This window comes from Zerene cesonia, chromosome 7 (assembly GCF_012273895.1).
Source record: "Zerene cesonia ecotype Mississippi chromosome 7, Zerene_cesonia_1.1, whole genome shotgun sequence".
Taxonomy (NCBI): domain Eukaryota; kingdom Metazoa; phylum Arthropoda; class Insecta; order Lepidoptera; family Pieridae; genus Zerene; species Zerene cesonia.
Genome location: NC_052108.1, coordinates 9,035,983 through 9,060,096, shown reverse-complemented (window position 1 = coordinate 9,060,096; position 24,114 = coordinate 9,035,983). Strand labels below are relative to the sequence as shown.

The 24,114-nt window shown below is 36.3% G+C and overlaps 3 protein-coding genes across 3 annotated transcripts in view; 2 read left to right on the top strand and 1 right to left on the bottom strand.

The window, feature by feature from the left end:
* The first annotated feature begins 1,640 nt into the window (after positions 1 to 1,640).
* Positions 1,641 to 14,158, top strand: LOC119828298 (longitudinals lacking protein, isoforms F/I/K/T-like). The gene is made up of 7 exons (XM_038350417.1): positions 1,641 to 1,858; positions 2,363 to 2,569; positions 2,958 to 3,224; positions 5,503 to 5,731; positions 6,350 to 6,421; positions 9,531 to 10,108; positions 11,779 to 14,158. Exons 2-7 carry the CDS (start codon positions 2,396 to 2,398, stop codon positions 12,157 to 12,159), a joined length of 1,701 nt encoding a protein of 566 aa, XP_038206345.1. The 5' UTR covers positions 1,641 to 1,858; positions 2,363 to 2,395; the 3' UTR covers positions 12,160 to 14,158.
* Positions 14,159 to 18,072: 3,914 nt separating this feature from the next.
* On the top strand, positions 18,073 to 20,196 carry LOC119840783 (cytochrome c oxidase assembly protein COX11, mitochondrial). The gene is made up of 4 exons (XM_038367524.1): positions 18,073 to 18,390; positions 18,706 to 18,861; positions 19,226 to 19,393; positions 19,966 to 20,196. The coding sequence occupies exons 1-4, from the start codon at positions 18,157 to 18,159 to the stop codon at positions 20,107 to 20,109; spliced, it is 702 nt and encodes a 233-aa protein (XP_038223452.1). The 5' UTR covers positions 18,073 to 18,156; the 3' UTR covers positions 20,110 to 20,196.
* A 798-nt stretch (positions 20,197 to 20,994) lies between these two features.
* Positions 20,995 to 24,114, bottom strand: part of LOC119828258 (tektin-3-like) — an 11,226-nt gene continuing 8,106 nt past the window's right edge. Inside the window, exons 8-11 of the mRNA XM_038350366.1 lie at positions 22,889 to 23,021; positions 22,481 to 22,611; positions 21,825 to 21,979; positions 20,995 to 21,231 (exon numbers count right to left, since the gene is read on the bottom strand). Coding sequence (XP_038206294.1) covers positions 21,021 to 21,231; positions 21,825 to 21,979; positions 22,481 to 22,611; positions 22,889 to 23,021 — 630 coding nt within the window. The 3' untranslated portion in view covers positions 20,995 to 21,020. The remainder of the gene's footprint in view (positions 21,232 to 21,824; positions 21,980 to 22,480; positions 22,612 to 22,888; positions 23,022 to 24,114) is intronic.

Sequence of the window (24,114 nt, the reverse complement as noted above, 5' to 3'; positions counted from 1 at the left end):
ATTCGTTACAGACCATGGGTAATGAAGTCCGTAAATTAAACAAACGTCGTTAATCAATGCTCTTTTTACACTTGACTTAATTTAGTCGTCACTGAATTTAGGAAATTATACGTAATCATATCGAGCTAGTATGCTAAATTTTGAAGTAAGCGTTTATTATACTACACTAAATTTAGTCGTCACTGAATTTAGGAAAGCGTAATCGTATTCAGCGAGTTAGCATCCAAAATTTAGAAGTAATGCGCTTTTTACACTACAATATGATGTTTTGACTTTATAAGCAGCCCAACATTTTTCGTAGATAATTTTTGTCTAAAGGATTTGGGATAGCAAACAGTTGAGATTAAAATCTAAATACGAATTTTCTGTTGTCACTGGTTGCAAGCAACACATATTTCTTCTGTACTGCTATACGATAGCAGTACTAAGTAATAGTATTTTGCTTTTGAAAAAACGGTTTTTTATATATATGTAACAAGATTTTGAATCCGTTGATTCTAAATCATTCATAGTGTCCTTATCTGATTCAATACCTCAATTTAGGACAGTGACAACAAATAATCAAGATAATTTATTAAAATGAAGGTAGCCAAATATATCTTACATGAACTAGACAGAAACTTGGAACGATCACTACGGTACGTTCGTGTAGGAGTGTCCTATACCTGAACAAAATATAAATAATTGTTTAACTTTTCGAAGTCGTTGGAAGAATATAATTGAGAGATATGTAAAATAATAATTTATAAAAATAAAATAAAATCAGAATCGCAAGTTGTCAACATCTTTGATCTCTTAAAATCTGACCTTAAAATGTTTCTAATTATAATAATTTTTGTTTATATAATTTTATAGATTAAAATATTTTCTTCATAATAATTTAAATTAATATCTAGGTACCTATTTTATTTTTGGCAATTCGAAAGGTATAGAAATCATGAGCATCCGCGTTTTAAATTTCTTCCAAAAGTGCTTTAAGCTATTAATTTTTACTATCAGTCAGAGATATTTATTTCTATAAAATACCTTGGTTTGTTAAATATTATGCAAACCAAGTATCTTCTAAGAAACATATTAATAACCTTTGTGTTTCTTATGCAATACGTAAGCGCTCTAAAACTTCTGAATAGCATTACATAAATTATTATTGTTGGTACAAAATAGGATCGCATAGTGAATACTGAATAGATCTAGACGAGAGCACGCTTGTTGCAGTTCACTCGGTAAACTATAGATGGCAGAAATATATATTTACACTGTTCTGTTTAAAAAAATGGTATGAACAATAAATAACTCAAAGACAACACTTCATTTTTATTTGTGTAAAAATCTTTTATCAAGAAAGTAACTAATTTCTGTAACATTTATTCAAAAATTTAAAATGAGTATCACATTTAAGTTTGACACAAATCACGAGTTAACTTATTATTTAGGTCACGTCATTTTGATGTTAGATTAAGTAAAATACTTTAAAATGTGTGTAAAATGTCTCGATGATTAAAAAATATATGTTAAATGATTTCAATTAGCTAATTTATTTAAATTAAACGAGAATTGTTGCTTAATTTACAAATTAACAAGCTTTTAAAATTTTGTCACTGGCAACAATTTTAGAGCTTATTTTGGGTCACTCTGTTGTTCGTATTCAACTTGTACTTCAATGGATTTTTGTAGAGGTGCCTTTCGCTTCGCTAAACTTGCAACATAGCATAGTTTAGTATTTTCATTTCATTCTATCAAGAAAGCTGGCGGGTGTGCAAAGCAATGTGTTGATTATGAAAACGATTGTGTTTGATTAATTTTTCAGAACAAATATTTGTGTTATAACGTTGTTAGAATAGTGAATGATATAGTCAAGGTAAGTGTTTGAAATAATTCAAAGTGCCATTGTAGATAATATGATGAGTGCTTACTCTATCGCTTCGACTTTTCATATTGAAAATTTCCACTAGTGAACTTTTCGAAAGTTCTTAAAGTTCTTCAATATTCAAAACTTGTAAATACTTTGTCGGGCTTGGCTTCATAATAAGGTTAGATGAATTGTTTAACGAGGGAAAAGTTTGTTCAGGAAATAGTAAAACTTAGAATTTTCGTCGCCATTTTATTTTTTGTCGCGCTGGAAAAGCGGCCATTTTCTTTGTGCCGCGTCGCTTACGACTACTTTACGTGGTCTACAAAGTTAATTTAGTTAAGTTCAGACGTGATCTAATCTTATGAAGTGAATCTGGTGAGATATTTTATGTGATTGATAAATATGATGCTAGTGGAATATTTCAGTAATCTGAAATATGTTTTCGTCATGGCCTAATTAATGCGTTTTGTATTGGTGGATTCGTGTTAAATTTGTTGTTTTTTGAATTAGGAGAGTGGGCGCGACGAGTGGTTCGAAAGCACAATGGATGATGACCAGCAGTTCTGTTTGCGGTGGAACAATCACCAATCGACGTTGGTGTCTGTTTTTGACACCCTTTTAGCGAAAGGAATTCACGTGGATTGTACTTTGGCTGCGGAAGGAAAGACTCTCAAGGCGCATAAAGTCGTATTGTCCGCTTGCAGTCCCTATTTCGAGGTACGTATCATGTTAACGCGCTAAGTAGGTCAATTGATTCGTGTATAAGTTAGTGCAAGCTAGCACAGTTTTGCTCTAATAAACATTCCAGTTGCTTCGTGCTAGCTTTCGTATATTACAAGCAATTAGATTAGATTGATGCATAGATGAGTTGGCAACAGAAAGTTGTTCATACAACTTTTCCAAATACTTGTTTAGAATCATTACCAAACATTCATCCTTTTACTATCTACTTAACATAAAAACTAATTAAAGCAATAACTTTCGCCTCATTAAAAAACAATCTATAATTTTACAACAAAATGTCAAATAGTGACAAAAGCATACTTTACATTCATGAACTGATTTATTTACACATCCAAATCATAACATGTATGTTTTGTTACAGAGTGTATTATCTCAACAATATGACAAGCATCCAATAATAATATTAAAAGATGTGAAGTATGCAGAGTTGAGAGCTATGATGGATTACATGTATAGGGGAGAAGTAAATATCTCCCAAGATCAATTGGCTGCATTACTAAAGGCAGCAGAATCGCTTCAGATCAAAGGTCTATCGGACAATAAGCCGTCCAGACCTCCGTCGCGCCCATCTCACTCAACCCCAATCACACCTGCACACCCGCCCAGAGGAACTTCACCACCACCACAGGTAATCATTATTTTTAAATATTCAATAAACACTTGTAAAACTCAATCAATGTTTTTAATAGTAACTGACTACACTTTGTTTTTACAAAAATACTGACTGTGCCCCGTGGTTATAACCACATTGTACCTTATGTTATATAGCCTAAAGCCTTCAACAATAAGAGGGTTAGCTAACACTGTAATAGTTTTTCAAATTGGACTGACAGTTCCCGAGATTAGCGCATTCATCAAACACACAAACTCTTCAGCTTTATAATATTAGTATAGATTTTACTAGCTTTTTGCCCGCGGCTTCGCCCGCGTAGAATTCGCTTATATCGCGCGACATGGTAAGGAGTATTTTCTTCGTATTAAAAAGTATGTTTTGTTCTTTCCCACGTTTAGCTCCATCATCATACCAAGTTTCATCAAAATCGGTTTGACAATAACGAACTTTCATACAAACTTTCATCCCCTCTTTCAACCCTTTCTACCCTTTTTTCGCGATAAAAAGTATCCTATGTCCTTTCCCAAGTTCAGTTCTATCTCGATACCAAATTTTGTCAAAATCGGTTCAGTTGTTTAGGCGTGAAAGCGTAACAGACAGACAGACAGACAGAGTTACTTTCGCATTTATAATATTAGTAGGGATAAAATAAGCTCCTATAAAAATTATGTATGAATAAAAATTAACAAGTACTCGCTACAACAGTCTTAAGTCAGGAATAAAATATAATAAATTGCTAATACTTTGCACTGGCTACTGTGCATTGACTTGTTATATGTCATTGACAAGCAATCAAAGAATTGTGAATTATTTACTGAATCCTTATGTAGGTAGGAACAAAACACATACTTGAGAACTCAAATTGACAAAAATGCTATCAAATTAGATGGCAATTACCATAAAATGCAACTATGTTGATTAGTGCTTTTGATTGATTTCAATAAAAATATTTATTACATAAAATATGATGAATATTTCTGAATTACAAGTTGAATTTCAAATAAGCACATGTTCCATCTAAAATTTTTAAATTAGTATATTTGAAATACCTTATTATTGTTCATCAGAACTATTTAAATCTGAAATTACATAAGAATATAAATTCAATAAAACAACTTGACATGTTTCTTACATGTTCTTGAAGTTGCAACACTACTAATTAATGCCTTTTGTTGACTGATTTCCATAAATCTGAGGCAAAACCTTAACACTTTTGAAGGCTGTTCGATACATGTTTTAAATCAACATTAGACACCATAAGAACAGATTTACATAAAAACTTATTCAAGAGTAAAATACCCATTTATTGCAGCAAAATTTATCTTGAAAGAGTATTATTTGTTTAATTTCCATCCGAATGAGCTGTATTTTGTCTAATTTATCAATATTAGTTAATATGTTAACATTAACAGACATTGACTTTAATTGGGAGCACCATCTAATGGCACTAACCTTAATACAATTTTAAGTATGTTACATCATCATTTGATAGTTGATATTTAATTACTGTGGTGTTAGCATGTTAAGTGCCTCAATGCCGTTTCTAAGTGATAAGTCTTGCATTTCATAGTTTTATAGTACAATATTTTCATTTACTATGGTAGCAGGCCTTGATTGTGCGAATGCAAGTACTCATGCGTAACAAATGAATTGCATTGGCTATAAATCAACAGCGTTGCAAATAACTACAAAGTTTACAAATGCAATTATATAGATGTACATTTTAACAGATTAGTTACATACATAAAAAAAAAACATTTGAGTTATGACCTACTTGTGCTTATGTCCTAACTAAATAAACATTGTTACAAACTTCTCAACAATTATTATGCAATCCTTTTCATATTGTATTGGTTTGTTCAATATATTTAAGTTTATATACATTGAACAAATCAATACAATATGAATAACACCTTTTTAGGGTTAGATCTTGTAAATATTTGAACAAACTGAAATTAGCACATTATGTTACGAATAATTTTGTACAAATTTCTTGTCTCATTGTTTTTCATGTTCTGTATTAAAAAGTAAGTTAATAAATTGATTTGTGGAAATAAACATATGGGGTATCTATTATTAATAAAAACAAGGAAATGTAATGTATTACATGGGTACTATAAATAACAAAATAATAATCTGAATCGCTAAAACTCCAATAATTTTCATGAATTTGATATGCAGTTTCGCGTGCGATTTCATAAAAAAAAAAACACTAATCTCAGTCATCCGAATACAACTAAATCGACGGGGCGATTATATATAAAATTAGAAGTACATCTCGAATGACGCACAGGCCCGCGACGGCAGCGTGGACAGCCGCGAGGGCTCGCTGAGCCCGACGCGGCGGCGCAAGAAAGCGCGCCGCCTGTCGGGCGAGGCGCCGGCCGCGCCGCCGCTCGCCGCGCCCGAGCCGGCCGACGACGTGGCCTGCAAGGAGGAGGTGTCGCGCGACGGCGTGGAGGACCTCACCCTGGACGAGGAGGCCGGCGACCAGCCCGCGCAGCACAACGACGTCGTACGCAGTGAGTACCTTGCCGATCTCGCTCCGGTCAGAGTGATTATATTTTATCGTCTTCTTAATGTATTGCATTCTTTTTATGGTAGTTTTTATGTATTGCAGATTGACATGTTAATTCTAAGTTTCATTATTGACCACTTGTGTTGCCAAAGTATAAAAGATAATTAAAAGAAAGAATGAGAAATTCACAATCACCGTTTCTTAATAAAAACATTTCAGTTAAATTTATGGATCATTATGATAATTCGAAATCTGTGAAAGATAATAAATAATGTTAATATATAACTATATCACTAATCATTGTTTTTTTTATAGTACCTATGTTTAACTCTATTTATTTCATGGGTATATTCTGAGAAATTACTGAGAATTTAGTATGTTTTGTAACATAACTTCATTTGATAAATTATTGAAGAAAATGACATTAGTTTTGTTAGCATATTTTGAATTTTCAGATATATAACCATTTTAAGTAACGTTTTAAAAATATTATCAAAGGCCTTGGTGGAGTTTATATTAGAAACTTGTAGATTTGCGTTTTTAACATGCTTTGATGACATTTTCTTCAACACTTTTTCTTGTGAATGTTCCAAATCATTAACATAAATACAAAAATTTTCAGATTTTCAATGGCATATGGAAAGATCTCAAGATGAATTAATGAATTCAAATGACAGTGTCCGAGACTCGCAAGGTAAGCAGCTTTTACTTGCCAACGTTGCGGCTGGCAACACTGCTGTTGCCAGTCACAATAATATAAAAAACAAGTTGCATTGCCATGTTTGTCTATTTATTATAGGAATATATAATGTATACCACAATGCAATTTGTTCTGTGGGGTTCAAGTTGTTGGAACAATCAACTTTACACTGACACAAATAAAGTTGCTCGCTCCAAATAAGAAGGAACGGATGAAATGCGCAATGTCTTCCCATAATTTGAAACTAGACAAAGTTATCGCTTAAAATAATCTATTTATTATCTATATAAACATTGTATACATCGGACTCGAGAGTGCTAGTGTTTTCACATGTGAACCTACCAACAAATATTTAATAATTATCTAATTTTATCAATTACTAATCCTTATTCCAAATATATCCTTTATATTATGAATTTGAACGACATTTCAGGTTTATGGTTTTCGGTAAAGGTTTTGATTGTTGTAGCCTATTTTAGGTGAGGTAAAAATGTAAGGTAAGTATCGAATTCAGAATAATTAAACATTTCGCTTTTGTTTGTTTACTGGGGTCTAAATCATTGCATGTCCATAAAGTGTTGCGGCGTTAACCCTCTAGTGCTAACTTATTAATTCCTAACCCAAAACGGAGGTGGATGGTTACGGTAAGTGACATTTATAATATTTATTATATTTTAAATTATTTATGTAGATCGTGTGCACATCGCACCTTCGCTAAGCCAATACGATTGTTTTTAAGACCATTTTTTTTTTCTTATTTCCTTCGGGCGCTAAATTTCGTGTATTACTGCCAGTTGTGTTTAAATAAAGAAGATCCATCAAGCGAACAAAGGTATGAAATGAAAACAAAGGTAAATATCCTATTTATCGTCGTAGTTTGTTGGTTATGTGGCTTATTTATTTATTTTGTTGTTTTTTTTTATACTTTTTATTTGCATTCACATGTGATTTCACTGCAGAATACTTTTTTAGCAGTTCATGTTTTACGTTGAGTACAGTGACCTCATGCATGTTCACTAGGCAGGTACCGAGTAGCATGGCGATTATGTTTCCTAGTGGATGCGCATTTCATTTACCTACATTACTTTCGATGTCTCAATATTTTGTACATAATGTAAATATGTTCATTGACGTGTAAATACAAAATGAAATGGCTGGGTTAGGGCCCCCTGCATTCTGTCGACCACATCCTCATTACTAAGCATGTATCACCATAACCAATCTATGTACATTTTCTATCTACACTATTCTTTATCTGTGCATAACATATTTTATCTGTGCATTTAACTACCTACGCTTTTATCATGGCTTTTTACCCTTCCAGAAACACTCTTTAGCATCCTGCAATATGCTAAAACCCCTTTTCCATTAACTCGTGGCTTACTAAAAAAATGTGATTTAATCGAGGGCGTAGTCCCAAGCAAAAAGAGGGGAAGAAAGTGCAAGAAAATTGTCAGAAAGAAAGTTAATTATAAGCCGAGGAAATATAAAAAGGAGATCAAATTGGAAAGAAATGACAATCTGAACTCTGAGGGTTGCCATGTTTGCTCGATCTGCAAGACGAAGCAATATAAATATAGAAGGAATAAATTGAGACACGAAAAGTACGAATGCGTCACCGGCCCGCAGTTCATTTGCGAGAAATGCGGGAAGAAGTATTCCCAGAAAAAAACGTTGCTTGGCCATATCGCTCAAAAACACCCATTTTGATACTCATATCTTTTATAGTTTTTTTTTTTCATACCAGTATTAGATTTTGCTTACTAATTTTATTTGTTATGTTTTTGATCTCTTTTCTAGTTTAAATTAACCTTTATTTTTATATCGCTTGCCAGTTCGGTATTTTTTGTTAGTTAGTTGTAATTTTGTTAAGTTTCGCTCTCTTCATCTGTTAAAACATGAATTGTTAAAACGGTTGAAAACTCATCGCGTTTCTCATTTTTTTAAGTTTATTTTTTATCAAAGCTAGTGCCATACTTTACTTTTGTTGATTTTGTAAAAGATCATTCCTAAATCGCTCGGAAGTTTTTTTTTTGTTACGAATGATCTTGTCAATTTTTATTAGCTTTTGTTATAGTTTTCTAGTTCATTTATTTTTTTTAAATATATTCATTTTAGTCGATTTTGTTTTTCTTTGCGCTTCTAACCTGCAGACGGCCGCCGGCTCGCCGGACAGATCACCTGATTATCTCGCACATTTCTATTGCAGGTCAAAAGGCGAGACATAATATAATGACGCGAAGTAGTAAAAAGGTTATCGAGGAGAGCGCGCGCGCGACCACGCTCGCCATACTGAAGAACGTGACCAAGCTGCCCGCCGGCGACGGCGCCGAGCCGCCCCGCGCCCCCGCCCCCCCCGCCGGCGGCGCCGACAGCAAGGAGAACAAGCTGCGCGCCGAGCCGGCCGAGCCGCGGGAGCCGCGCGAGCCGCGCTACCACATCCTGCCGCGCACCTCCAGCCAGCTGCCGTGCGCGCAGTACAAGACGGAGAAGGGCTACAAGTGCCCCAACTGCCAGCGCTGCTACAACGCGCGCAAGAACCTCGTGCGCCACGTGACGCTCGAGTGCGGCCGCGAGCCGCAGTACAAGTGCCCCTACTGCAGCTACAGCAAGCACCGCCGCAACGAGCTCAAGAAGCACGTGGAGAAGAAGCACCCCGACCGCCGGCAGGCGCCCAGCCCCGTGCCCGCCAAGTGAGCGCCGCCCTCACTATAGACTTTGACATGTCTGCGGCGATTAACTTAGTGCTTTTATACTAGTGCCTTAACGATCTTCCTTTTATATTATACGGTATTATTAAACGTGAACGTTTACGCTCGCTCTATTGAAATTTATGATATTGGATATTTTTTGAACGATTAAACGATTTTACCGAGAGCGCGTTTCATTTGCGACCCCGACCCGAACTTATGGGAAGATTCGTCACGATCAGATTTGGACTGTGCATGTTTGCATGTATTAGAAGCTTCGCCTTTCTAACCGAGATTATTTTTTTATTATTTTTTATAACGCATTTCTTTGGTTCCTCAATTAGCCTGGTAGTATTAACGGTTCGAGTAGTGGCGCTTCTTATTTGCAATACGATTAATCGTCTGGGTTTCAGAGCTGGGCAAGGACACGCTGCCGTCGGCGCTGCTGTCGCTGCTGTCGGCGCAGCGCGCGGCGCGCCCGCCCGAGCCGGAGCCCTACCCGGAGCCCTACCCGCCGCTGTGCCTGCCGCTGCCCAAGCTGCCGCTCGACTCGCTCGACGTGATCCCCGACTCGATCAAGGCGCACCTGCTGCAGCGCGCCTTCCTGCAGAACAACAACCGGCCCAAAGACGACGAGTCGGACAACGAGTTCGACGACACGGACGACATCGTGCTGCCCGAGGAGGGCGGCGCCGGGCCGCGGGCGGAGCGGGGGGAGCGGGCGGAGCGGGGCGAGCGGGCGGAGCGGGGCGAGCGGGCCAAGCGCGACAGCGGCTCGGACGACGCGAGCCGGCAGTTCGAGTGCCGGCACTGCGGCAAGCGCTACCGCTGGAAGTCGACGCTGCGGCGGCACGAGAACGTGGAGTGCGGCGGCAAGGCGCCGGCGCACCAGTGCCCGTACTGCTCGTACCGCGCCAAGCAGCGCGGCAACCTGGGCGTGCACATCCGCAAGCACCACAACACGGAGTGGTTCGTGTACGCCAGCAGCAAGGTGCGCCGCAACAAGAAGACGCCCGTCTAGCGAGCCGCCCCGCATCACACCAAAGCAAACCTGACCAAATCGCTCCGCAATATTTATATTATGTTATTTTTTTGTTGATAATTAACGATATACACTAAAGATAGTCGTAAAGTGCACATTCCCCGACGGCGTTAGTTTTAATTTTGTTATTTTCGTTTATAGAGTCTATTTATCGCCCGGTCGTGACCGGCCCTAAGTATTGTTACGCGGCAGAGTGCCAAATGTTGAGACTGCGTCTCCCAAATTGACTTACCAAATTGTTGAAATCGTTTTGTAGCGTAGTTGACGGCAATACTAACTCGAATTTGTAGTCTTAGTATCCTAACATTCCTTCGAGGGATAATTCCATACTTCATTATAGTGCAATGATATTAAATGTTATTAGATATTAATATACGCGGCGGGCCCCCCGAGCCCGCCTTCGAGAAATATTTAATTGAAAGATTTTTATATTGTATAATCGTATTTATAAATTCAGGGACCATACACTTGTCTTCCCAAATTTTAGTGAATCCAAAGCTATTGAGAGTATAATTAAAATTTATTATTTATTAGGTTAATAATAAGATAAGCGCTCGCTCGGCTCGCGTAGAGTCGCTGAGGCGATAGGTAATGACGAATGAGCTCATGAAGTGCCTACAATGTTACCTTTAGTTAATTTATTATTCGTTCGGTTTCGGTGTACTGGGATATATTGATGTGTTCAAAAAGGTTTTATAAAAAAAATTTATGATATTCATTGATATTTAGAATTCGCAATAACGTTATTAATGTGTTGTTTATCGTATACTGTTGTTGTTGTTAAAATAGGATAACGAAGCTATTTGACCAAAGTCAGTATTAGTTTAAAAGGTGTGGAGAGATGAATGTTGTCTGTTGAACCGTTAGAGTCGTATAAGTGTATATGACGTTTGTATCGCAATGTACCACCATATCATGTTTGTTGAACATAAGTTTATGTATTAAGTAGAACTACGTTCACATTGTTTTTTAATATTATTGAAAACATAGTTAATCATTTAGTGTGATTTTATATGAATATATTGGGGTTTATTTGGTAGAGAAGTTTAATAAAATATAACTATAGTGTATGATACTGTCTTTTTTTGTTGCATTATATTATCCTTTCTTTCCTTATTGTTTTGTTTTGTTTTTATTCTTATGATTATGATTATTTGCGTTTTGTTCGTTTTCGCGTCTCGGTAAGTCACAATAATTTATTATTTGTTTTATTTTTCTACGCATGCTGCATGACACAAACCCACTCGCTAGTTTTCACCCGTTTTGTTATTTCTGTTGGTCGTTCGTTCGTACTAATATAATTAATAATTTCAGGTAGACGAGCAAACCCCACGGGTCGGGAGGCTACGTTCATTTAAACGTTTACCTAAACGCGCGGGAACTTAACCCATCGGCCCGGGTGTCGCGACTCGCGAGACTCGACTCTAATATCATTTTAAATAAACGTTGAAATTCTCTTTTTTGTTCTTTATTTTTGTTTACTTCCTTCTTGCAACGCTTTCATCACAGCACTCGGTGACACTCACAGTAGTTATGTATGTGTATAACGATATATGTATATATGTATGTATGTATGACGCCCGTACCGTAGGCAGTGGTGTGCGGCGGCCTCGCTACAGCAGTGTGGGGTTTCAGGTGGCGCGGGGGAGGAGGGCGGCTTCGGTCGGCTCGGGGGGTTGTCGTGGGAGCAGTGGTCGGCGCGCCTGGCGCTGCCGCTCGTGGCCGGCTGCGGCCTGCGCGCGCCCCCCGCCGGGCCCCCCGCCCCGCCCGGCGACAGCTTCACCTGCCCCGACTGCGGCCGCGTCTACAAGCTCAAGTCCTCGCTGCGGAACCACCAGAAGTGGGAGTGCGGCAAGGAGCCCCAGTTCCAGTGCCCCTACTGCGTCTACCGCGCCAAGCAGAAGATGCACATCGCGCGCCACATGGAGCGGATGCACCGCGAGGTGCACGTCAAGCCCGATCAGTACATCAAGCAGGACAACGTGGACGCCTGCATGTAGCACGCCCGCGACCGCGCCCCGCCCGCCCCGCTCGTCCCGCGTCGCCCGATTGTGATAAATGTGATGTAATCTCTTTGTGATAGTGGCATTCGGTCACGTTAGATGTAATCGCCAGACCGTGCGTGGATTCCCGGCGCTCATGATTCCGAGTGGGTGGGTTACCCGTGCTCCCTTTTAGCGATCGCGAGATAGTTTAAAAGCCAGTTACAATCTATAACAGAACTATTCTCGGTAGACTTCGACGAATGCTCAATATTTTACGCAATCGATACTCATTTAGTAGCAACCCACGCACGGTCCTCCGCAGACGTTACCCGCAGCGGTCTCCGGACCGTCTGATACCATATGAATTTAATCTCATGACGAATTATAGTATTCGCACTGATTGCAACCGCAGCGGTGTCCGTAACTGTTGCATTTATCCAGTATATTAAGATAGTGATTGTATAGTTACGCTTTTTATACTTTTTTATATATTTTTATGTACAGCATTTATTGTGTAAAATATCATTCCTGTTTTGATAGTGTACGCGTTTAGCTTTGCTAGTTCGAGAGAAATAGTTAAAGTTGTTACCATTGCAGTTACTAAAATTAGATATCTAAATGATGGTACACGATCAGTACTGTAAGCTCGCTTCGATTGACAGAGATTAACGTTTAAGTTTGTTACGAAATCATGAACTGTGGTTAAGTAAACCTATATTATATTTCGTGTATAGTAATATGTTAGATGATATTAAAATGAAGCTATTTTCGCTTTTAAGCAGTCTAGGTCTTTGCCATAATGCATGTTCCATTATTTTTGTAATACTCATAAGTTAAATGGTTTTGATTCGATTATTTTTAGATCTCTTTACTTGTAATGCATTTATTTTATGTACTAGGACATTCGCAGTTGTAAGTCGAATTAATTGTAAGTTCCTGGAAACGAATGTTATCAAATTGTTATATTTGGGGCCAATTATTGTTAGATTTAGGTTTGACCAGAACGAGTGCCTTATCGTTGAATCATGTACAATGTACTCTGCCTTTATGGGGTGCATCTAGCCGAGCACAAATCGTATTTGGACGTTCAAAATAATCTTCCACGTAGTTATAAGTATTTTATGTATTACCACGTAGCGATAATAAGTATTCGGCCCCAGGATTGACGATGTCATTCGACATGACGGTAGTTTACAAACAAAAAGGCGCGAACGATATTGTCAATACTGGGCCGTTTAAAATAACCGTTTCGAGTTACCATCGTACAATCAATATGTAGAGCTCAATAAGTACAACAGTCATACAGATACCCTAAGTGCCTTCGAAAATTAGTCATTAGGAATTAAAGTTTTTAATAAGTTCACAAATCAATAAATCATTCAAAATAACTAGGTTGTGATATTATACAATTGAAGTTGAATAGACTAGCTGTGATAGGGGCGTGTCAAATGAAATGAGGCTCAGGGCCGATTCCATGGCGCATGGCATATCTCGACCCAAGTGATTTCAGAACGAACCTAGTTTCAAAATTACTACCTATAGTATTTACATAAACGAGACAATAAGTTTACAGTGATTTTATTGCATTTGATTGTATTTTTATAACCTTTTTTGTATTTTAAAATAAAGTTGCTATTCTTGATATATTTTAGTTTTAATTTTACTTCGTTTTACAATTAACTTTAGGATGAGTATCTATTTTTTAATTCTAACGGTGCCTAACATTTCTTGGTATACTAACATTGCATGTTCTTCTAATATACCTTTGTCCATATTTAAAATGGATGGAAGCATGGAGGTATTCCATTTTAAATGTACGTTCTCTTTTATATCGGTATCGTAGGTTGCATGATGAAAACACCTTAATTAGGTAGAGGTCGTAGCCGTAGATGAATTTTAAATATTTAATGAGGCGCAAATTAATGGGAGACATGGTGCATTATTATCTTATGCTTATGGTAGCACATCCCGTACGGTGGCTTTGCTTCACAGGTGGTAGCTTATTATTTGCACGTATTTATTTTTGTTTGCGTTTTAATTTCAGTTGCACAGTTGTACACACCTTATATATTGGGTTACGGTACTGCCAGTCTTAGCAGCGGCAAAGCCGGGTGGACGTTGTATGAGTGCGTCGATTGTGGCAACAAGTACAAGCACAAAGGATCGCTCCAGCGGCATATAAAGTACGAGTGTAGGAAACAGCCGAGTTTCAAGTGCCCCTATTGCGTGTACCGCGCCTACCAGAAACACAACTTGTTGCTGCACGAGCGCCATCTGCACAAAGACCTACCAGAGAAAGTGGATTTTGTGTCGGAATGACCCGCGATAGGGTCCCACCCACACGTCAGTAATCATTTGTACATCTACACTAATGGACTAAAACATGCGCGACTTGGGACCACTAACATTACTAACCATTTTTAAAAACGGCTCTGCCAGCACCGCAATGGTTGATCGTACAAATTCACTGTAATTTAATGATCACGCTTTATTTATCTAGCAGATAGGTGCTGATGATATAAATGTGTTAATAAGCTACTATCTCTGTTACAGTTTTGATTAACGCGAGATAATCCCTGGGCGTATACTTAAAACATTTTATATCGAGAGAATTATTGGAGAATCCTACAGTGAAGAGGGGACAAAGCGTCTGAACAAAACATCACAGATTTTGGTACTCGAAGCCATAAGTGTCTTAATACTCCTGTGTAAAACATAACGCATTTTCATTGGTCAGTAGAAATAAAATAATAGATTTACATACATTTGCATATACCTTTTTCATTCGATGTGTTAAATAGAGGTAACTAATGTATCTAATTATCTACTTGGACCAATTAAAATGCCCTATTGGCCGTAAATTTTTGAGGATTGTGTATTATGCCTCAAATATAAAAATGTAAACTTAAATCATTAATGATTTGGCCACAGATTGAGGGGCCAATTTTTGTTATAACCTTCGCTATGAGGCATTTTGTAAGCAATAATGTAAATTGTGTTTTGTCGCGTAACAAAACAAACCTGAAAAGGCAGCTTTAGTGAAATAGGTCATAATATCGTTACCAAATACCTTGTAGTAGTCAATAGGAGGCCAAATACTAATATTTTATAATATATTGTAATTATAAGACTATTTTGTAAGACATGTTTTTTCGATAATTTTATACGTATTATAAATAGATTGTTATATTTCTTGTTCTTGTTGTTAATGTTTAGTGAGTGTTCCTTGTTACCAAAGAAGTTTATAATTTGACACATGTTTTATAATATAACTTGTATTATAAGTCCAGTATTCCTGTTAAAATGTACCTTCATGTATAATATTTTATTTGCATTTGTTACTGTTAACTAAGTTACCATTGAAGTTCAAAAAGCAATATTTAAACCAAATCCAGTCGATTCTAGCGTTAAGATTAAAATACCTTTGTGCCTTAATATTTATAAGCAAATTATTATAATAAGTAAAAATTCTTGCAGATTAACCAAAGATTTTATGCATTTCTAAAACAAATATTATTTTAATGGCACCAAAGATAAGTTAAAATATTTCAGCTTTTGGTTTAGGAAAATACGAACATTTTTATTGAACTAAATAGGGATTGAGTTTTTTATGCATAACCGGATGGAAAAATTAAGGGTTTTTTTTTTAATACTATATTATGGTTTGCATTGTTAATATTGTCAGTTTACTAACATTTTACCCACCATAAATGTGTATTATAAGTTTTATTTTTGTTTATTGAAAAATAAGTGTGTATTAACTATATTTTATCTGACAATAATTAATATTGCCTCTTAAATTTTAAACCCTGTGAATTTCACAAGTGCGTATTGAACTGGGCACAAATAATACATGTTGTTTATGCATACGACTTTCAGTATGTTTAAAACTCGTCTTCGTTTAGAGACCCAAATTCATATCTGGGCATGCTTTTTGTGACGATTCACAATCATTTTCTGTATACGGGGAAATATAGAGGTTTGGAAATAAGGGCCATTTTACAACTCTTACGTTATTCCATAATTATTTTTGTGAGCATTTGGAACAATTTTAGCTTTACGTTGTAAAATAATTATGTTATAATATCCTTCAAGAATAAATTTCGCACAAATTTTTCTGTTAAGTTTTAATTTATATTTCTACAGCGGTGTGGTTTGTTTTTCTTTCATTTGTGTATGTGAATAAATGTTCTTGATTTTAAACTACTATTATTTATTGTAAATATATAGTACCCTTTAAATAAGATCATAGACCATTAGTAGGTAGGTAAATGTGTACAGCTTATAGCTTGTAAATGGTAAGGATAAAAATAAAATATTAGAGAAGACTTTAATTGTTGCAGGTGAAGTGGATTTTTTTAAAACAATGATGCAAAATATGTTGCCGGTCGTCCCGATGAAGACGAAAAACTTTTGGACACCGTACGATACGAGTTATGAGTGTGAGAAATGCAAGAGAAAATACAGACATAAAAGTACATACAGAAGACACGTTACATACGAGTGTGGGAAGGAACCCATGTTCCGATGTCCGTTCCTCGACTGCTCCTACAAGGCGTATCAGAAAACTCATACCGACGCCCACATAAAGACAAAACACAAAATTATGACGCTAGAGTATCAAGGATGATCGCATAATTATTAGTGAAAGTAACAAAATTGTGATATTAAATTAATTATATTTATTATGTTAATTAATGGGTGTGTAATTTTTTTACATTTGACTTTTTGTTATTTTGTAAATGTTAAAAGATAGAACTTTTATAAGTCGGAGTACAAAGAATTCTCTTGCATTAAATGCTCCAGTAGTATTTGGTATATTTATTTATAATTATTAGTCCATTAGTATGTAGATGCTGACCGATTAAAGGTAGCATATTTGTTGTATACATATTTTAATTTAAATGCTTAGAATACCGATCCGAATTAAAACTAACAAATTGTTTAGTTTCATAATCGGAAAAAAAATTATATTGAAAACTATATTACAATAGAATAATACTTCCAGTCGTCCTTGTAGGTAGTTCTTCAATAAGTATCCAATAATTAATATTCACAAATTGTCCATTTTATTATTTTGTTTATTGTTCGTTATTTTGAGTTTCCAAAATCAAAAGAAATTTACTTTTTCAAAATTAAAGAAACGTGTACATGCTCTAAACTTGGCTATATTGTCTGTCTTGTGTACATGTAATCGACTAATGCATGAGTGAGAGCATAGCGGTCGTTATTTTTTAAATATGTCTAGTTGGTGAATAACCGAATTATCTTTTCGACATAACACGTCATTGTGGAAAACAAAATGTACGAAATTCGTTAGGAACAAATCAGTAACTGATTCACAAATAACTTTCTGAGCGGTGGTATAATAAAACAAGTGTAAGTGAAAATATAAAAAATTTAATATATCTTGCGCTTTGAAACATCATTGGTATCGCTACGAATTACGAAAGTTGTTTGTGGAGACGAGAGAGGAAGTCACGAAAGAAGTCCACGGCGAAGTTATAAACTCGGTAGATCACGTCGGTCATATTACAGTAAAAGTTCAAGAGTTGCACCTTACCACTGACTTGAATCTTGTGGAAGAAATAAGGAGACTACGTGAACTAAAAGCATGTATTATAATACCCTGAAGCATAGTATGACCCGTTTCATTAAAAATGTTTAAGGATTATGTGATAAATTACGATACTACGTTGAAAGCAAACAAAGATTTTTAAAACCTTTGAAGGATTAATAACCATCCTTTCATCAAGCGACAAGATGACTTTTTGTACAATCAGCATTCTCAACACAGATTATTAAGCTGTATTTTTTATAAGCCTTCTCATATCTGTTTTTCCTATATTCCAAATCCTTGGTTCTTCCCACTGAAAAACGGAATCCGTCAGACGTCAATGTCAATTGTCAGCTGTCACCCCTGCTCAATACGAGCCGATGTCAAAATTTTTAATTTTTGAACGCGATTTGGAAAAAATGAATTAAAATAGTTGCATTGTAAACAATAGCACAATGAATCGTTTAGTTCGTGTTAATAGGCATTGTTTTAATACATTAAAATGTAACTATAAGTTTTCACAACAAACTTTGTTAAGACCGAAAAATTTTTCTCCAGATTTACTTATCATAAGGAAAGTCCATGAGGAAAAGAAAATCCGGTCAACTCTTAATTATATGATTGCACTAGGTGTTATGACTGTAGGATTAAGTTATGCAGCAGTTCCATTATACAGGATATTTTGTCAAGTAAGTGAGCTATAAAAAAACCATAATCGAGAATTCGTTTTTTAACAAAAATGTATGATTTGATTTAATTTTAATAATTTCATCAGAATAATAATGTATGATGAAAAAATAAATTACATAGATATATGATGCTTTGTTTATTTTAATCATTTCATGTTTTGAGAAAGGTGTTCATTTCGATAAATTATAATTTTTTTATATACATGATCAAGCATATAACCCACAATCACTTTCATTAATTCCCCACCAACCTTTGTTGTGGGAAGGATGATTTTTCAGGATAAATATACTAATATTTTTTATCTTCTATTATAGGCATACAGTTATGGAGGTACAACGGGCCAGGCGGAGGCCACAGATGATGTGAGCAAAATGCAAGCTATCAAGGAGAGACCTATTAAGATACGTTTCAATGCTGATGTGGCCTCATCTATGCAGTGGAACTTCAAGCCACAACAAGTGGATATCACAGTAGGTAGATGTGAACAAGCGTGAAAGTAATGTTAGAAGGAGTTACTTGTGTTATGGAATACTCATGGCCTGCCCTGGTTCCACCTGGGCTACATATTTTTCCTATCATAGCACTCAAGCATCATGGAAATATTTAATGGTGAAAGAATTTTCTAAATCAGTCCATTAGTTACCCGAGATAAGTGCATTCAAACAAACAAACAAACTCTTCAGTTGTCAATTGTTAAGTTTAGATTTTCATTCTTATTTCAAATTGAAAGAATTATACATTTCCATTCAATGTAGACAGTGTAATATAGCATTTCTTTTTATTTTGAAATTAGGCTATATAGATGTGATATTATAATTCATATGTATTTTTAAGGTGGTGCCTGGTGAAACAGCCCTAGCTTTCTACACTGCCCGCAACCCAACAGACAAGCCTGTTGTTGGTATAAGCACATACAATGTGATTCCATTTGAAGCAGGTCAATACTTCAATAAGATACAGTGTTTCTGTTTTGAAGAACAGATGCTAAATCCTCATGAAATGGTAACTTTAATTTTATTTTTGGTCTAGCATTCTGCCTGCAACTTCAATCGCATAGACTAGAAGAAATGAATGGTATTCATCAAACATGAAGTTAGTTGAGAGGAAATGGTAGCATCTAAGCTGCTTTATATTTTCAGCTTGTTACTCAGTAGTAACTTTATCATAAAATATTGTCTTGGGAAGGCTCAGAAAACAGATATTTAAATTTGAATTTTTCTGTGCTCTTTTCTGTGCATCTATCACTATCACTTAGAGAAAGTCGAGCATTCTGTATTTATTGTTAGTTCCAGTAAAATAGAAAAGAGAAAATAACAAGACAAAAAAGTGCTAAAGCACTAAAATTTAGTGTTTTTAGTGAAATTTTAGTTTTTTAGTGAAATTAATGAAAATCGCAATTTTAGATAACATTTTTTTTTCAACAATTATTCTGTCATGGATCACTATTTGTACTTTGTAAATTTTGGAAGTAGAAGCAGTTTGAAATTGTAGTTGCAGGTGTCTTATCAACAATTCTTAGTCCAATTAATATTAAACTAAATATACCATGATTGAATAAATTCCTTTTTCCACAGGTGAACATGCCAGTATTCTTCTATATTGATCCAGAATTTAGCGCAGACCCAAAGATGGAATACATCGATGAGATAGTGTTGTCCTATACATTCTTTGAGGCAAAAGAGGGACTGAAGTTGCCAGTTCCTTCCTATGTTAAATAATTTGCAAGACAAAGTAGTATTTAGCTAGAAAATAGAAATGTATTTATAATGTTGAATTATTTATTTTTAATAAAAAATGAATTGGAATTGTATTTTATTACATCCCATAGCCCTGTAATTATTAATAAGGAAGGTTCAAACACTAACGGGATTGTTAGATTATTCCTACACTTCTATAAATTTCATACCCATTTGCATTTATCCAAGCCACTGATGTGTCAAATTATATGGAGATGCGGTTAGCGATTCAAATTTCCCGCTTATTATATAGAGTACACGAATTTTAGAGCTCAAAACATAATTTATTTTAAACTATATATTATTTTTAAAAATTACCTTTATCGACCCCCGTTTTATTTCCTACTAATTGCTTTAATATTGATAAGCAGAAAATATTTCATAACTGGCAGCATAATACACATTTACTTTGATTACATTACTGCAGAATCTGTCTCTATTGGGACCGGGTAGTAACTAATAGCTACGTAGTCCTTAATCTGTGCAGGGAAGGCTACAGATGAAAAATATCTGAAATGCATAACCTGCAACCTGTGATATCAGGAAATGCTCATTAATTAGAGAAAAAAAAATCACAAATCTTCATGACAAAAATTTTCTCTGAAAAATATTGGGCTACTTAAAAAAGTCAAGTAAATGTATTTAAACAAGTTTTAAAAAACTAAATGTGATTATACCTACCAAAACGCTTTTCTATTTAAATTCCTAGATTATTCAGTTAGTCAGAAACCATCCTAGCTTCTAAATTTAGGATGCTACCTGACTGACTGCGATTGTATTTGCCTAAATTCAGGAACGACTGAAATAAGATAACAAGAAGGGCATAAATAATAGCCTTACACAAATATCAAACAAAATAAAACACTATTTGCGTAAAAGCATTTATTCAAACATTAAGCTTTAATAGCCGCTGTGACGGGGTACCCGCGCCTCAGTCCCATACACTGATCCCGATCTATAAACAGCGTCGTCGACTTGTTGCGGAGGTCGGCCTCCAAGCCCGCGCGAACACCCAGTAATGTTTGATGCGTACCTTCCGCAGTGGCTATCTTGGATCTAAGCGTTTCCATAGTCTCTTGCAGATCACAACATTCTTTGACCAATCTAGAATGCATTTGAATAAAATGGTTATTAAGATGTTATATATATAGCACAATTCGTATACAAATTAATATTGTCTATGGCAAAATTTCAATTGATTAAAAAAATTACATACTTTTTACACTTATAGCATTATGTGAAATTTATAAATATTATTTAAAAAATAATGCTATAAAAATAAAATGTAATTTGTACTTAACAAAGGGCGCTTATAAATAATATTTCAGAAGATGTGAAGATGTTCAAACATCTCAATTATTAGGTTCTGTGTCTTCATAGTATAGTCAAATAAAACCAATCCTCGAAAGAGTAGAAGAAATTCTATATCTGACGTGAGATCATGGTATCTTATTTGTACAAACGGTCTAAAGCGTTGCCACGGAAAGGCGAAGAATCTTTCCCGCCTCAAGAAGTTTGTCAGTCAGTGTTAATGGTTAAGTGGGACAGAGGTGTACAAGCGGTCTAAAGCATTCCACGGTTAGACGAAGGATCTTTCAAATCCCATCTCAAAATTTTTTTTTTCACATTATTAATTCAATCATTAGTAAGTCAGGCGGGTAAGTCAGTGAGTGTGAATGAGAAAGTGCGGGCCGCACCGGTTCTGCGCCTCGTCGCGGCACTTCTCGAGGTGCGGGCGGTTGGTGCGCGCCTGCAGGCGCGTGTGCGCGACGCGCAGCGGCTGCAGCTTGTCCTCGATCGCCTTGTTCAGCAGCTCCAGCGTCTTCTCCACGTCGAACATCTCCTGCTGCACCTGCGCGTGCCACACGTGACATATTTCACAATTGACAACATCTACAGTACTAATTGTACTGGACATATATTGTACATATTATATGTCATCAATATAAATAAATATTGCATGTGATCTCACTTGCAATATTATTATGATTTCTTTTTTCAAGAAGGACAAGGAACAATAGACTACGAACTGATACCAACAAGCTCTGAAGTTGTAACACGATCCCGTTGAAAACACGTGTCGTTACAACTACACTTCTTGTATTGTATTGGTCATATATTTTACTACTTTATTATAATTTACTTTATTATTATTTTTTTTGTATTAAAAATGTCACTAAGAAGTTATTACATGTGATCTCATTTATAATGCGTTTATAATTTATTTTTTCTTAAACTATATGTATTTATAGGCAAAGTATGGGACTTTGGACTATTTTTATTTTTTAACAGACTACGAACTACGACCAAAAAGTTCTTAAGCTGTAACACGATCCCTCTTCCTACAGTATACCTTGTGCAAGTGAAGCTGCAGCTTATTCTTGATCTCGATGGTCTCGGCGATGCGGCGCGTGAAGGCGCTGTTGGTGTTGCTCCACTGGTCCCAGATCTCCGTCGCCGACACGTTGATCAGGTTCTCCGCGTCTGCACATGTGTTGCCAGTTACACGACGTATGTATGAGGTAGATAAATACATGCAAAACCTACCCGCATGCTACCCGCAGTTTCGCACGTTTATTTACAGAGAAATGACGACTGAGTTGTTATACTAAACAGCCCACATCACTGTCTAGCCAGACTAAATATCTGAAGGTTATTAGAAGAGTGACTTTATAAATTCTGATATTAGTAAGGATAAACTTAGAATAATTAAAATGGAAGGAAATCATATTATCAAATGTGATGTATAGGTATAAATTACCGGAGAGCATCTGCACGGCCTTGGCGCGCTCGGACTGCGAGCGCTGCAGCGTGGCCGCGCTGGCCGCCGCCCAGCGCTCCGCGTCGCACACGGACGGGTCGTAGCGCTCGATGCCCGCGTAGAACTGCAGCCCCTGCGCAAACCCTGGGGCGTTTACACCTCGCATTTTTTTTTTTATGTCATAGCGGGCAACTGAACTGGTGGTTCGCCTGATGGTAAGCGATCACCACCGCCCATGAACATTCGCAAAGGTAAGGCCTCTGCGAATGCGCTGCCCGCTTTTTTGGGATATGGGAAAAGGAATGGATTAACGACTGGAAAGAAGGAATGGACTGGGACGGGTGAGGAAAAGGAAACGCGCCATCGCATGCGACAACGTTAAGATAACTAACTAAAACCCCATTCCCTAGACGTATTTATATAGCTGGCTTAATAATTACTCAACAGGATACTGAATATAACGACTTCGCCCTTCGTACCACTTAGTTACTCGACCACGGTATATTACAATTGATAATTAGAACTTAATATTAACGGAGACGTGTCGAAAACCTATTTAAAATTACAACCTGTGCTTGATTGAAATCACATTTGAGTCGGACTGTCTGCTGTATCCTGCTTGTTTATCAACAAAAAAATATAAATAAAAAAATAAAAAAAAAAAAAAGTTATAATGAATTTACCAATTATATTTATTTCTCTGAACGTCATACGATACACATGCAGTTCAACAATGCACACATTAACATTATAGATTTTGCAATATAATATACTAGCTGCGTCCCGCGATTTCACCCGCGTAATTCCATCATAATAAAAAGTTGCCTATATGTTATTCCAGTTGTCCAGCTATCTACGTACCAAATTTCATTACAATCGGTTCAGTACTTTTTGTGTGAAAGAGCAACAAACACATACACATCCTTACAAACTTTCGCATTTGTAATATTAAGAGGAAGTAGGATTTAATAGGAAACAGTAATATGTAGATTCCGGTTACATTTAATTTACCTTACATCTGTAATAACGGTAGTATAAAATAAGTAAGAAATTAATTACTATAGTTGAGGGTAAATCTGTTTCTGTTGAATAAACCAGTCTGTCGTTGAAGCCCGCCTTTCATTGACGTTCCATTGGCGACGAGGATGGGATAAGGATATTGAGGAAACATGTAGGTCGTGTTCGGCGTGCCGCTCGGTGCTGGACGCGCCGGCGCGCGCACAGCT